The sequence below is a fragment of the Mustela putorius genome, unplaced genomic scaffold (genome assembly GCF_011764305.1).
Source record: "Mustela putorius furo isolate JIRA1106 unplaced genomic scaffold, ASM1176430v1.1 tig00537227_pilon_pilon_pilon, whole genome shotgun sequence".
Lineage (NCBI taxonomy): Eukaryota > Metazoa > Chordata > Mammalia > Carnivora > Mustelidae > Mustela > Mustela putorius.
Genome location: NW_025422368.1, coordinates 33,334,551 through 33,350,543, shown reverse-complemented (window position 1 = coordinate 33,350,543; position 15,993 = coordinate 33,334,551). Strand labels below are relative to the sequence as shown.

At 41.6% G+C, this 15,993-nt stretch overlaps 2 protein-coding genes and 1 long non-coding RNA gene across 4 annotated transcripts in view; 1 reads left to right on the top strand and 2 right to left on the bottom strand.

The window, feature by feature from the left end:
* ERP27 (endoplasmic reticulum protein 27) overlaps positions 1-9,655 on the bottom strand; it is a 23,292-nt gene extending 13,637 nt beyond the window's left edge. The window contains exons 1-3 of the mRNA XM_004755770.3: positions 8,742-9,655; positions 8,274-8,374; positions 6,389-6,526 (exon numbers count right to left, since the gene is read on the bottom strand). Of these exons, the coding sequence (XP_004755827.1) occupies positions 6,389-6,526; positions 8,274-8,374; positions 8,742-8,835 (333 nt within the window). The 5' untranslated portion in view covers positions 8,836-9,655. The remainder of the gene's footprint in view (positions 1-6,388; positions 6,527-8,273; positions 8,375-8,741) is intronic.
* The window catches only part of LOC106006124, a 23,969-nt gene extending 7,976 nt beyond the window's left edge, over positions 1-15,993 (top strand). The window contains exon 3 of the long non-coding RNA XR_006604720.1: positions 15,197-15,993. This is a non-coding gene — a long non-coding RNA (uncharacterized LOC106006124). The remainder of the gene's footprint in view (positions 1-15,196) is intronic.
* Positions 9,847-15,993, bottom strand: part of ARHGDIB (Rho GDP dissociation inhibitor beta) — a 36,357-nt gene continuing 30,210 nt past the window's right edge. For both annotated transcript variants that reach the window (XM_004755776.3, XM_045073478.1), the window contains 2 exons: positions 12,808-12,871; positions 9,847-10,545 (listed from right to left, as the gene is read on the bottom strand). In XM_004755776.3, coding sequence (XP_004755833.1) covers positions 10,346-10,545; positions 12,808-12,871 — 264 coding nt within the window. In that variant the 3' untranslated portion in view covers positions 9,847-10,345. The remainder of the gene's footprint in view (positions 10,546-12,807; positions 12,872-15,993) is intronic.

The following is a 15,993-nucleotide window of genomic DNA, read 5'->3' as shown; positions in this document are numbered from 1 at the left end:
CCTCACCATTTCCCAGAACAGGGAGAACAGGAAGTGCCCGCCACTCCAGGTGTTTCTGGACTTCAGGAATGCAGTATATTGGAGGCCAAGGATATTAAGGGGTGATAACATTCTCTAAGTAGCAAAGAGTCTTAATAAAAACCAGTCTTCTGAAGTCTCTCCAGTTTGTAGTGCTTCTTTTAACGAAACATGGCAGATTAGTTCACCATGTCTTAAACTAATAAACTCTGGAACATTCATGTGTAGGGTTCCTGGAAACAACATTTGAACAGGAAATCTCCCTTCTGTAAAGGGAATTATTTGCATAATGCAGTGGACAGAAAATCCGACCCTGAAACCAAGAGCTGGGGAAAATTTTTTTTTTACATATTTTTCCAGTTTTTGGAAAGAATTTTACTTGAGATATCATATTCTTTCTCTCCCCAAGAAAAGAGGCACCAGAAGAAAAACAGAAAAAGTAAACCAGAGGGGTTGCCACCTTAAAATATAATTTTGAATCTTCCCAAGAGTATTTGAAGTGGGCTATTTTATGTTTTAGACACTGTATCATTACAATAGGTTAGTTTTTCCTGTTCAGCAATATTCCTCTGAATTCCTATGTATTTCTCTAATTAAGTACCCAGTTTTTCATAAAATGTATTAAAGTCATCTTAGTTTACACCACAGTTATAGTATTAAATGTCTTGAATAGCACTGAGAAATCATTTGTGAGACAAATACCCTCATGTTCCTGGGTTTGTTTTTACAAACTGCTTAGCTCACCATATATTTGGTAATACATATACTTGAGAAAAAATACTTAATAATTTGATAGATCTCACTTCTAACATTTATTAGCTTATTTTTATGCACTAGTTCCTTTTGATTCTCTTTGTTTGGCAAGGTGCATTTCTTATAATAGGAATCCAGCACATAACTGTCCAAGGAATGAAAGAATGCCTTCACTGTGTTTCCATTACTATCCCACTGGGTCAGAGTGAGGCTAATTATATTTCTTAAAATAGAGGTGATTGAGGAAACCCAAAGCAGGATAAACATTCAAATAATATCTGAGATTCCATTTTAGAACAGGCTCGTGGTTTATTCAACCCAGGATTACATCTCCATTGAGGCAACAATGAGGGTGCTGTCAGGGTAGAGGGTCTACCTGTAGTCACATGCACAAAAGACAAGCTGTCGTACACACCCAACAGGTTGTCATACACAACTTATTATTGTTTCACTGACTTAAATTTTTTCTGATCCCATTTATATAGTTGGCCCGCACTATTTCTGGAGGATGATATATATAGCATTTAGCATTATATATATAGAATATAGCATTTGCTGGCTTCATATTGCTCTAACCTTTCTTTCTTTCTTTTTTTTTTTTTAAAGATTGTATTTAATTATTTATTTGAAAGAGAGCGATCACAAGTAGGCAGAGAGGCAGGCAGAGAGAGAGGAGGAAGCAGGATCCCCACCAAGCAGAGATCCTGATGTGGGGCTCTATCCCAGGACTCTCAGATCACGACCTGAACCGAAGGCAGAGGCTCAACCCACTGAGCCACCCAGGCGCCCCTGCTCTAACAGTTCAAAGCATCCAGTCATGTCTTCTCATTACAGTCTTACTGTTTTTCCACTTATTGTGATTTCAGCTTATCTCTAAATATGTTTTTAAAATTGAAAATTCTCTGTCTACATCCTGAGATTTCTTTGCCAAAATATGTAATGTCTAGATTAAATCCTGAGAAATAATCCTAGGGTTTAAGTAGTTCCGGGGGGGGGGGTAGAGAAATGGTTTAGGAGAAGGTTTAAATAAATAGGCTGGAGAACGAGCCTGATAGAATCTAGGAGTAAAAAGAAAGGTTTTCGTCAGGCTTAAGTACTTCAGAAAGTCACTACAGTATCATAGAAATGGAGTGTTTTGGAGACAGCAAAGCTGGGTATGAATCAGACGTCGGTTTATTCCATAGTTGTGAGAATACAGAATACGGAGCTTTAGTGTTCTTACTGATAATGCAGGAATAATAATAATTATTTCATCAGATTCTTCTGAGAATTAAATGGTAGAACACTGAAAAACACCTAGCACAGTGTTATCATAAATTAGGCACTAAAAACAAAGAAACAGGGAGCCTGGGTGGCTCAGTGGGTTAAGCCTCTGCCTTCGGCTCAGGTCATGATCTCAGGGTCCTGGGATGGAACCCCACATTGGGCTCTCTGCTCAGCGGAAGCCTGCTTCTCTTCCTCTCTCTCTCTGCCTGCCTCTCTGCCTACTTGTGATCTCTGTCTGTCAAATAAATAAATAAAATCTTAAAAAAAATTAAAAACAAAGAAACAAAACATACAGAAGGGACTGTACATTTAAGTTGAAGATACTCGCAACAGGCTCACATTTCCCAGTTTAAAAAATAGTTTTGGTTGATGTTCCTTGAAAAAAAGAAAAGAAAAAGAAAAAGTAATTTGAAACTCCTAAATAATAATTCTGTTAGAATACGGACTAAAGTTTTGAAAGTGTAAACTGAGAAAGGTACGTTTATCTAAAAGCTGGCTTGGCATAGGTTGAACCTCTCCCAGACCAAGCCAATGGAATAGGGCAGGAGCCGGTGTGTTTGGTTTTGGTATGGTACATCAATGATCTCATCCACGGGGTTCCCAGGAGTTCATTCAGAGTAGGTCCGACACTAGTGGTAAACAAAAAACTGTTGCTAAAGACCTGTATCAGCCCTGGGAAGTCATCAACAGGCCTTTATAAAGTATACACTGAAAGCCAGGCTAATGAACCCATTAGAGATCGAAAAACCAGTAGAGACATTGGAAGCAACCGCACCGGTTTCTCTTCCTCACTTGTGTATCTTGGTAGCATGAAGACTTCTTTCTTTATTCTTTTAAAATTTTTAATTAAAAAAAATTTTTTAGTACTAAGACTTTTATATCAGGCCTTTGTGAGATTTATAAACAGCAAACTGGGAAAAGAACTTGTGGACGTGTAGCTGATTAGCATTTTCCTATGGAAGGGTTACTCCCAGGGTTTCAGCAGTCATGTGAAAGGCATTAGTCTAACCTTCCATACCTGCCTAACCAAAGCTTTTCACCAAAGAGCTTGGTTTAATCCTATTTCACAATGGTGGAAAGAACGACCTGCAGCTACCGTCCAGGTGGGCAAAGGATTAGGGACTCAGATGGACTTTGGGTGGTGAGTCAGTTTCTCAAGCCTTCTGAGTGTCTTCATGACCAGAGGCATATGGTGGAGCTCTGGAGTACGAATGTGAGTGAGTCGTGGTCCCTGCCCTTGGATAACTCATGGTCTAATGTCACTGTTAGGTGAGACAGACATGGAGAAACGTAACATGTGCTTTAAAGTGGTAAATGTAAATAGAGATACAGAAGTACAGAGGCACAGGTAGGCTGATTTGAAGATTCCACAGAGGCATCGTGAAGGATGCAATGCCTCAGCGGAATCTGAGAAGTTCGCTGCTGGAAGCTAAGTCACGGGGTGGTGGCAGTCAGGGTGGTGGCATGCTACGGAGGGGCCTGTGTGAAGTCATGGAATTGTATCATCACTCTCTGGTAGGGTAAAACCTACCATGGGAATGTGCTAGAAAAGGGACTAGAGAAGCAGGTAGTGGCCAGGTCATAAAAGACTATATGTGCCATTAAATATCTTGGTTTTATTCTGTAAGAAATGGAGAATATTGAAGAGCTTTTAGGAAGGGAGTGTTGTGGTCCACTTTGCATTTTAAATACTTCATTGTGATACCAATCTAGAAATTGGATTCGAAGTAGCAAAGGGAGATAATTAAGAAGCTATTGAAATGGTTTATGCCAAAGATGCTAGGAGCCTAAATGAGGAATGAAGTAGAAAGAGTGAAGGGGAATATAGCTTCAATTAGATTTGAGGTACAACTGGCAAAAATTAAACCAGATGAACATAGCCATTCAATAAAAGTATTTTAAAGAAAAGAGCGTAACTCAGCAGGTACAGATCATAAATTCAGTTTTGAACATGTTAGAGCTGTAATGCTGAAAGAAAATATCCCAAATAGTTATATACAACAAGCATTTGAATCATGAGAGAGGTCCCAGGCTAGAGATAAAACATTTCAGATCCTCAGCAGACACATAATAGTCAAACAAAAAGAACTGTATTACCTAAGGAAAATACATTCATTCATTCATTGATTCACTCAACAAACAATGGTCACCTGCTGCATGACTGACACTTTTTTAAGGTTCTGTCATTGAAGTAGTAAACAAAATAGTTCGGGCTTCTATGGAACATGAATTCTATAATCCAGACTGGGGAGAGCACTGGGGCCAGGGAGCAGTGTATATGGAGACAGAGGTCTCAAGGAGACTAAGAAAAGAAGACCGGAAGTAGGTTCCTAGGAGTTAAGGAAAGAAAGAATGTTAAATGGCAGAGACGTTTACCTAGATAAGACTTAAAGCGTGTTCATTGGGTTTGGAAATATAGAAGCCATGCTGACTGGAACAAAGCAGTTTTTTTTTTTTCCCCAAAGATTTTATTTATTTATTTGACAGACAGAGATCACAAGTAGGCAGAGAGGCAGGCAGAGAGAGAGAGAGAGAGGAGGAAGCAGGCTCCCTGCTGAGCAGAGAGCCCGATGCGGGACTCGATCCCAGGACCCTGAGATCATGACCTGAGCCGAAGGCAGAGGCTTAACCCACTGAGCCACCCAGGCGCCCTGGAACAAAGCAGTTTTAATGGAGTGTGGGGCATAAGTCAGATAGCAGGGTATTTAAGAGCTTGAAGAAAATGGAGGCACTGAATATAAAATACATTTAAAAGAGATATGGATGAGAATTGAAATATATAGGATGGAAGCTAGAAGGGGAAGGACTGTACAGAGATCTTGATAACTTTATCTTTCGCGCCATTTGGAATTTCCAGTAGATTCCATACATCTTTATCTTAATATTCCACCAACAATACACATTTTACAACTAATAAGGCATCAGAAATCCCTATTTTTGTATATGCCCTCACTATTCCTACATACTCCGGCTTTAAACTTTGCCTCCTATCCAGAAATTTCATGTTTGACCATTAGCAGGACCTGCCTTCTTTTTTTTTTTTTTTAACTTTCTTGTTTTTTTTATTTTTTAAAAATGATTTTATTTATTTATTTGAAAGAGAGAGAGTATGTGAGTGTGCTTGTGCATTCATGAGCAGGAGGGAGGAGGAAGAAGAGGAAGGAGGAGAGAGCAAAGGGAGGAGCAGGAGGAGGGGAGGGAGTAGGGACAGAGGGGGAGGGAGAAGCTGACTTCCCACTGAGCAGGAAGCCTGATGTGGGACTTGATCCCAGGAACCCGAGATCATGACCTGAGCCTAAGGCGGGAGCTTAACCAACTAAACCACCCAGGTCCCCCTTTTCTTCTCTTTCTTTTGTCCCCACTCTACTGCTCCGAGCTTTAGTACATGGTTGATTTTGTCAGCCTAACAAAAGTCCTCTAGACTCCTGTGTTTTTGCTTAACAATCCATCATCCTAGCCATCACTGCCAAAATCATCTTGCTAAAACACATTCCTGCTCATGTTACTCCTGGATCCAAAGGCTTTAAGGGCTTTGCAGTGCCAACCAAATTAAATGTAAACCCACTAACCTGGTATTCACATTTCTCCATAATATGGTTTCAATCAAACTTCTTATATTTATTTTCTCTAAACACTTACCCTGAGATCCAGTCAAACTGGCTTGATCACTGTTTCCTAAGTTTGATGTTATTCCCACCTTGGACACGAATTCTCTATTTTGTCCAAATTTTATCTTTCCCTTAAATCCCAGTTCAGTTGTCTCCTTCATCATTTTTTTTTTGCCAAAATCCCTACATTTCATTTATCCTTTTAACGACTTGCATTGTAGATACTTGTAAACTATGTTTACATTCTCAACTATAGTTTAAGACCTATGAGAACAGAGAACATATTTAACATGTTTTATTTTCAGTATCTTGCAGAGGGCACAGTGGTTGTTCAATACATGTTTGGTAAATGTATGTGAACACGCAAGGATATAAAAATATAAAATTTTGGAGCTCAAGATGACCTTAGAGATGACACGGTCAAACTCTTTTATTTTACAGATGAAGGAATTGAAGCTAAAAAATGTCAAGTGACTTGTGCAAGTCACTTGTCTGGTCAGTGACAAAACCATGTTGCAATCCTACCTCTTGACAATCAGTCTAGTCCTCCTTCCACCTCATGACAGCATCTGTTTGGGAAACTTCAGGGGAGCCGCCATCTTTGTCATTGTTGTCCCTGATTCCTTGGTCCCTGGCACCCTCATTAGTATTAAAGGCAAAGAGCCCTTTCTAGGCTCACAAGTTCATAAATCCATAACCGAAGGAAAAACAGAAAGAAAGCTCCAGCAGCCCACCCAACTTACCATGCGAAAGAGGGAAATGGTGTTCCCGGTGATGTTGTAGTGGGCCAGAACTTCAGAATCGGTGCTGATTCCAAAGGACACGTCTTGGAAGTTTTGCACCATACTATGGAATAGGGACACTGCTGGTATTTCTAAATCCTAAGAACAAGAAGAAGAAAAAAAAAAAAACCCACAGGATTATGTTGGAGAGGAGAGAAATAGAGAATAAATGTGCTTACTCATAAAAAAAAAAAAAAATCATAGACTTGATTTCGAATCAGATGAAACAGCACTTACCTCCAAGACTGCAGGCTCAATTCACAGTGGGATTGTTGAATTTTCCAGGCTGAGTGGGCTAATAGGTAGCTACAAAACTGTAGCTCAGCCTGAAACTTCTGTCTGGCCTTATCATAAAGCTTGTAATTTATTGGCAGAGAGGGGCCCACAAATTATATAGGCCTGCAAAGTTTGCCTACATTGTCATTGACCACCCGAGTAGGCAAAAGTTTTGGGAACAATTTGTGGAGGAAAGAAGAAATGCAAAAATAAGAAATAGGTGCTGTCAAAGGGCCAAAAAGGAAGAAGAAGAAGAAAAAAAAAGCAAAAAGGAAATTAAAATGGAAGCCTAGAGGTTTTATTAACAAAGATTTGTGTGGATGTGAAAGAATAGTCACCTTTCCCTGCATTAAGCCTGAGATAGTGCCCGTGAAGATACTATTCCTGGGCTGTTCCGACTCTAGAAAGCCCTGCAGGAGGGAGCAGGGAAGCCACATCTGAGTAAGGACTCCAGCCCTTCCTTGACAAGCTGGCATCATTTTCCCTGCTGTCAGAGGACCTTTGCCCAGAGCAGCTCCAGGCAATGAACAGGAGGGAGCATATCCTTTCCTGACATCTTTCTGGCCTCAAGGAGGGGAAGTGTGAAAAAGAAAAGACACTGACTAGCCTTGCCTCTGGGGTCAAGCAGAGGGAGTTGATATCTTGCTCCTTGGAGATGGTGTATGGAGTTCATTCGAGGCTATGAACTAGTGCTAATCTAGGCTCCTCCCCCCCCCCCCTTTTAATTCTCCTTAGTGTGGAATTACTCATGGATCAAATGACCAACGGCATCTGGTGGCTGCTTAAGTTATTGCAAATTCCTCCATTCCCACTTTCATTGCCTTCCCGAGGGTGGCTGTTGCGGTCTCCAGCTCCGATTTCTCATTGCCAAGAAATGGGCTCCCCGCCTTCCTCCCCACCTGCATGTCATTGCAGCCATTTCCTGGTCAATGACAATGTATTGTGTGTATTTGCTGTGTATCCAAAATTGCTAGGGTGATGGTGCGTTGTACCTAATTAATGGAAATGGATAAGAAGGTCTGCAATCAGAGCAAGGGCTTGATCAATGAGAATAACCAGATGTTACCTTCAAAGAAAGATAAAAATGCCGGAGTGGTGCCCTTTCATGTATGGCTGCTTTCATTAGCCAGGCAGCCCATCTGGAAGATGGCGGCTAATGCCTTCAATATTCAAAAGGTCATCCTTTTTCAGCATTTCAGAACAAATGGAGAGATAGAAGGATGAGGGACTCCCTATTTGGTAAGACTTTAGACAGAGATTAACCATTGGCTACTGTGTGGCCTGATGATAGAAGCTGGATTTACTCTAATTCCTGCCTCAGCAGTCCCGATACAGATTTAAGATTCAGAGCACTCCCATAATGAGGAACCTCAGAACTCCTGAAGCAAGTATGAGAAAGACATAATTCAGAGGTGGGGAATGTCTTGAAATTGAGAGGTCTCGATTGAGAGGTACAGACTCTGTACCCCTTGACTTCTAGTGCAGGATCATCTGGCCAGCAGGTGACTGTTATGGCTGCTCTGGGCCAGGAAGCTCCTGGTTCTTTATGGGAACAGAAACAGGGACAAACCTGGAAGAAACCAATGATGGCCACCTCAGCAGCAGCAATGAATTCCATGGTTGCTGGAACATCTGTGAGTGACACGGGTTTCTGAGAAGCAGCAGAACCATCTAGAGAGGGAAGAGAGAGAGAGAAGCAGAAGGTATGGGAGAGGAGGAGTTCTAAATGCTGAGGGCATCTCTACTTTTTCTCTCTATACCAAGGCCAAAGAGATGACGGTCTCTGGGGGCACTGCCATTATCCCAAAGCCTTATTGTTTTACTAACATATGGAGGGTGCCCCCACCTTATGGTTTCTCTCTGAAGGACAACCCTAGATTTCTTTTTTCTCCACTGGGCAACACAGGTCTTTATCCATTTTCCATTTCCTGGAAATGTTCTTTGTTTGGAGCAAAAGGACCCAGGGCACTCCCATGTTCCCTTCCCTTCCCCTAATAACATTTTCACCGTATGGTCACCCAAGTGCTTTTTCTTTTACCTGATGATTCCTGAACTTCTGCAGCAACTTCTGGGAACAGTCGCCATGTGAAAAGAAATAATAGAAATAGGAGTCTGGGTTGGTCAGCTTCCATTGTTCTTTCCCTGCTCCTTCTCCAAGCCCTGGACTTTGTCTTTTGGGAGACCAACTCAGGGCAGCCCACTCCTGGTAATTGGCTGTGGTGCTGTTAGTGTTCTGGGAACTGTGCAGCTGGCTCTCTGGGAACCTTCAACTTTTGAGATAAAAGACCAAATTCTGTGACAGGATCTCAGAACATAACCAACCAGAAGAAGAAAGTGGAGTCTATTCATATGGATTTAAAAAAAAAAAAAAAAAAAGGAAATATTTGCAGGTATTGATCTAAGCACTAGGGATACAAAGGTAAGTAAGATCCAATCCAGCCTGTCCCAGCTTAGACTGTTAGTGTGAGAGATGGACAAGTGGATCATAAATATAAAACAAGACATGACTAAAAATTGAGAAACCCATAGGATACTATGAGAATACAGACTTCAGGACATTTAAGACAGTGGTGGGGTTTAGTGAAAGTTTTCTTCCTACAGCGGATGTGTAAGCAAAGTCCTCTATAAATAGGCTGTTGTCAGGCAACAAAGGTGGACTGAGAGTTTTGTGTAAAGAGCCAAACATGGAGATGAAAATGTAACGTGTGAGAGAACTATTAGTAATTGAATTTAGGCCAGATTGTAAGGGGTATTATATAAAAAGTATAGGATCTTATTCTCCAGGTGATGGGATTACGCTGAAAAATCATAAGCAGGAAAGAGGTGGTGTCTGATTTAGCCCACAGATGCCCTTGGATATCCAAGATGGGATTTCCATAGGCCTTGGGTTACAGAGGTCTCAAGCTTGGGAGAAAGTTCCATGTGGAACTATTACAAGGTGAAATAACTCAAGATTTCTACTACTCATATTCTGAATATCTGCTGCTCATCACACTGGAACAGGGAGACCAAACTGTTTCCAGTGATGTAAATACCTTTTCTCCTGTGTCCAGCCCACATGCCCTCTTAGGAAACTCACAAAGGTAAACAGTCTAGTTATCATATTTGTTCGAAGGAAGAAAGCAGGGAAAAGAGGGTCTCAGTCAGATCATATAATTGTTTTATTTACTCTCTTATGCTGTTTACAGTCTCCCAGAAAAGAAGAACCTCCACTGGTGGGGAACATGATTAGGGACCTTCACTGAGCCAGCAGCAACCACAGAAGAATCCAGGGGTGGGAATGAGCTACTGTAACCCAAGGCAAAAGGACTGTTAATGATGGTTTGCCTATTTCCTGACTTCTAGCTGCTCCAATGGGAAAGGTAGAAGGAAATATTAAATGACTAGGTATTGAAATGAAGAATTTTGAAGAACTGGCCTTAATGGGGGCCCAGAAGGAATGGGCAGGATTAAAGCCTGGGTTTTAAGCTTCTTGTGCTAGGGACCACTTGAGACATTGCAGGATAAGATGTGTTGGTAATAGAATGTGGGGCGCATTAGGGAAGGGATCCAGCTGTGAACAGGGAGGAGGGCCAGGGTGGTGAACGTGACTGAGAGGGTACTTCTGGATGGCGAGGTAGGGAGAGGGATGGGTGGATGTGCTCATTCTGTCCACTCCTTCTTAATGGACAGGTTCCACTCCCAGGTAAGGTGGTCGTGCTTGTCATCGTCGGTGAAGAAGGACTTGTTGTGGTAAGTGCCTCGGGCCAGCATGCCCTTGGGAGCCTCCTCAGTTGGAGTCAGGAACTCATACTCCTCTGGCCGAGGCCCATAACTGCCAACCATAAATGTTGCTTTGTCCACTAGGAAGAAAGACAAGTTCATTAGGGTAAGCGTCTGACAGAGGAAAAGCAAACACAGAAAACTGGAAAATTTGGAGCACAGCCTACAGTGACCAAAACTAAAAGCCATAGTTTCCAAACCGGGCTAAACAACAGATGTACCTGGGCATCTTTTTTTTTGTTTTGTTTTGTTTTTTTTTTACCTTTAAAAATATATATATGTATGTGTGTGTGTGTGTGTGTGTGTTTTATTGGCGTGCCATTTAATAATACAGTTTCGCTCTCAGAAACTATGGATCAGTAATCCGCTACAGGCAGTGTCAAGAGTCAGTGTTTTTATTTTATTTTGTTATTTATTTATTTATGATTTTATTTGTTAATTTGAGAGAGAAAGAGTGTGAGCAAGAAAGAGCACAAGCAACAGGAGGGTCAGGGGGAGAGGGAGATGCAGACTCCTCGCTGAGCAGGGAGCCCAATACAGGGGCTCTATCCCAGGACCCCAGGGATCATGACGTGAACTAAAAGCAGGAGCTTCACCGACTGGGTCACCAGGTGCCCCAAGAATCAGTGCTTTTAGGAAGCCTCACAGCTGTTGCTATCAGGAAAGTTGGGAAACTAGCACCTTAAGTCTATGGCGATCAAGACTCTTCTATTATGGAGCTATAGCAGGTTATACCATTAAAAAATTCCTCATTATGGGCACCTGCGTGGCTCAGTCGTTAGGCTTCTGTCTTTCGCTCAGGTCATGATCCCAGGGTTCTGGGATCCAGCTCCATGTGGGCTCCCAGCTCAGCAGGAAGCCTACTTCTCTCTCTCCCACTCCCCCTGCTTTTGTTTCCTCTCTCTCTCTGTTAAATAAATAAAAATCTTGTTAAAAAATCCCTCATTAATTGAGACCTGAATTCTGGTCTCATCTCTGCAACCACTTACATCGATATGATATTTCTGGGCCTCTGTTTCTTTCTCTATATAATGAATGTTAAGGACTTCCTACCTATAAACTATCATTCTATGAACATATCAGTTGGGGAGGTGAGGTAACAGCCAGTGATCAGAATGAACAGAAATCATGGATGGAAGAATTGCATAGAAAGGGGAAATCGATAATTTGGTTTTTTTTTTAAAAAAAGTGAAGAACTGGGACGAATGTTGAAAATAGCCAACCAAAGTTATTAATAGGTGAATAACTGGGACATATATTAAGAAAAAGAGGGCATTAGAAAGTATAACTAAAGGTGGGCAGGAGGAGGGACAGGCAGGCAATGTGTAGTTGGCTGTTAAATATTGTGAGTAAGTTTGGAGGAACAGCTACAGACATATCATTATCCTCTTGACTAAGGGAGGCAACATAATCTCTATACCCAAAGGAAAACAGGAAATTGAACTGTTTTTTCAATGAGACTTGGTCCTGGAAAGACCGGTTAGGATCTTACAGGTCAACAACCTTCTGCGGGATTTGAGTAATTGAGTGGTTGCCCAAGTTATGCAAATTTGTCCAACAATTTCCCCTCAAACCCTTTGCTTATTAATTTGGGGGAACTGACCTATGCCTCACTGTTTCCCACCTCTGGAAGAAGAGAGCCCCCAAGGTCAAAGGGAAATGTACCAGTACTTCCATCACCTTTCCAAGTTTCATTTGACCCTGCGCGTAGCGTTGGAAGGAAACTGAAGGCAGTTCCCCAAGGCACATACAGTTTAGGTACAACTTGTCAAGGGCAACTGAAGACCAGATAATGCTGTGTTATGTCTCCCTCATAGCTTTTCTTAATTCTAGAAGGAATTCTGTTTCTTTGTTTTAAAAATTAGGTGCTGCTCCTTGCTCCCCCATCATCACTCCACATCTGCCCACATGCTACTTCCAACTCTTATTCCCCCAAAACACACACACCACTGGATAGAACCATAGAAACTTCCAGTCTTGGATTTTGCTGACCCTTAGGTTTATACCTCTGAACTATTTTTTTTTTTTAACTTTTGAGAGTTTTTTTAATAGACTCCATTTTTATCCAAATTTATCTTGGTTACTCTTCCCCTTTGTGAATAATAAATCACAGAGGCCTAAGGCTAAAGGTTAGTGGCTGACCCAGTCTAAACTAGATCTCTGAATGTAGGATTTGCCATTAGTGTCTAGACAGAAGTATACGTGTGCTCTTTCCTAGGGGGAGAGTTCAAAGCTTTTTGTCAGGTTCTTAAATGAGTCTGTGACTAAAATTTTTAAAAAGAAGAAGTTTAAGTATCAGTGGGGGACAGAGTTTGGGACAGTGTGAAGTGTGGGTCCCTTACCTTTCACCCCAGTCCGGTAGGTATGCTGAACATATTTCAGACCCGACACAATATCCCTGTTCACCTGTAGGTGGGAAGGATCCAAGCAATTCAGATTAAAAACGGTCTCTCATTTCTCCCTTTTCTTTCATGCTTACCCTATCTAGCTGAGTCTTCTTTGAGGATGAAAGAAGGTTAAGATTTAGTTCAGAGTAAGTGTTACTATTATCATTTAGTGTGGGCAGCGAAACAGAGATTAGAGAGAGGAGGTCCCAAGAGTCAACATTGCCAATCTGGTTTTAATCATTGAATACTGTGCTGTTTTCTTGGGGGGGGGGAAGGGGGTGCTTAAATAAAACACTGTCTCGATATTCTTCATTACAATTCTCCTTCCTCTAAAGGTCCAAAGAACGGTCTTGAGCCTCCCCTTCCCAATACTACTGGCCAGAACACCGTCCCTGTTTTAGGAAAAGCTACAAAGGTACCAATGGAAAATGTTCTGTGAGTGCCCAAAAGCCCTAACCTCAGAAATAATCCACCTAGCATGAAAAACAAACAACAAGGAGCAAAGCTGTAATGGAAAATCATGTCTAGAAGAGGGTTGTGCCCCTAATGTTGCTGAGATTGGAGTCTAAAGATGAGGAGGTTCTGCCCCACAGAAACATCCTCCCTGCAAATAAATAATGGGTGAAATCCATTTGTGTCTGGCAAGCATTTTGGATGGCTGTTCTTTGCAGATGTTTTCTGAGATGTCACCACTTCCCCAAGCCTTTCAAATATACACAGCCAAGCACTTTGTTTTTCCATGATTCATTGTACCTAGGACTGAACTTGTTGTCCATTAATTTTATACAGTGCTCGTGTTTATACAAACAAAGTATACATTGTGTCAGTAGATGGAAAGCCTGGTGAATTGTTCTCCAAGATGAAGAATGAAAGCATCTTTAAATAATTTCTCCCCACAGTAATTATGGCTGCCTTTTTGTCTCGGACAGAGTAATTAAACCGATTTCTCAGTGCTATATTTCATTGTGTTGGCGATAAGGCGTCACAGCAGTGAGCACGGCCAGCTAAGGTTTGAGACTGTCACTCCATAGAATCTATGGTATGCATCTGTCAAAAGCAGAATGAAAATAGCTTCATTGAAGAAATGGTGCTAAAAATGACACCCAAACTTTTTGACCGCTCTGCCAGATGTGGCTCATGCCTATAGAAAAAAGTGAATGCATTTTTCTAGAAGTCTCTAAGCTCTTCCTTTGGGCCTCATGGGAGATGTGGTCTGGTAGCAAAAAGTCTGAAAAATAGGAATGGTGATTGCTACTCAGCAATAAGGACTTCAAATCAGAGTCTGCTGTTTTTCTGCTGTTCCATAGAGGGATTTATAGAATTGGGAGGGGCAGAGGAAGAGGGAAAGAATCTTTTTTTTTTTTTTAATTATGTTAGTCACCATACAGTCCATCATTAGTTTTTGATGTATTGTTCTATGATTCATTGTTTGTGTGTAACACCCAGTGCTCTGTGCAATCCATACCCTCCTTAATACCCATCCCTTCACCCACCTCCCTTCTAAAACCCTCAGTTTGTTTCCCAGACTCCATAGTCTCTTGTGATTCATCTCCCCCTCTGATTCTCCCCCTTCATTTTTTCCTTCCTTCTCCTGATGACCTCCATGCTATTCCTTATGGTCCACAAATAAGCGGAACCATATGATAATTGACTTTCTCTGCTTGACTTATTTCACTCAGCATAATCTCCTCCAGTCCCGTCCATGTTGATACAAAAGTTGGGTATTCATCCTTTGTGATGGCTGTGTAATATTCCAAATGCATATGGACCACATCGTTATCCATTTGTCTGTTGAAGGGCATCTTGTCTCTTTCCACAGTGTGGCTATTGTGAACATTGCTGTTATGGACATTGGGGTCTATGTAGCCCTTCTTTTCACTACATCTGTATCTTTGGGGTAAATACCCAGTAGGACAATCACTGGGTCATAGGGGAGTTCTATTTTTAACTTTTCGAGAAACCTCCACACTGTTTTCCAAAGTGGCTGTACCGCCTTGCATTCCCATCAACAGTGTAAGAGGTTTCTCTTTTCTCCACCTCTTCAACACTTGTTGTTTATTGCCTTGTCATTTTTTTGCCATTCTAACTGGTGTAAGGTGGTATCAGAGGGAGAGAATCTTAAGCAGGCTCCATGTCCAGCCTGGGATTTGACATGGGGCTTGATCTCAGGACCCTGAGGTCCTGATCTGAGCTGAAATCAAGAGTTGGATGCTTAATCTATTGAGTCACCTGGGTACCCTGAGGGTTCATTTAATATAAATGTATTTGAGATGGGTAAGAGAAAAATACGAATATTCTCTTCCTCCATCTGAAAGTCCCTCCCCATTGCTTCCCCTCATCCCAGGAGGAAGAAGCCTGTGGAAGTCAAAGATATTACATTTCCTTGGGAGGCAGAAGGAAAAGGTGAACAAACCAGAAAGGTGGACATCCCAGGTTTTGGAGAGAACCATGAAACTTTTGGAGGAGGGGGGCGGAGAAAGAGAAGAACACGGAGCACAGTTCAGAAAGAGACGATGCAAGAGGATCTTAGGATGTGTTCCTGTGGCTATTAAAACAAACCTTCTTGGGTGTTTTTCAACAGATGTCACTAAAGATTTAAATTGCCTCTCAGTTATTTCCAGTTTGGGGTTGGCGTTTCTGCTAACGGTAGCTCCATGCTGGGACATGGGACAGGTTGGTTAAACTTTGTGTGGGTTACACAGAGAGAGTGGTTTTTCTCTTGTGTGAGAAAATGTTAAGCCTCTGCAGCAGATAGGACTTGAAAACCCCTTTCTGTGCCCCCTCCTCCATCACCCTGATATGTAATACCGACCACTGCATTCTCTTCGGCCTTCCCACCCATAGCTGAAGCCCATGCCCCAGACATTTCCTTCTGTTCTTATTCCCATTAAAATTTACCTCTTCTGTTTCACTTGGTACAAACCGGCTTACCAGAATGATAAATTAAGGTAGTAGCATTAATAATTAAAAATTCAGCTAATGCGTAATGCATTCTAAGCTTATTTAGATACAATGCCTTGCATACAATTCTAAGGCATATTTGGATGCAACATCAAACGCTCAAGGGCTTCAATAATAAATATATAGAAAACAAGCAAGTGAAGCGTAGCTCAGTATGTATTACAGAGTAGGCATCAATAA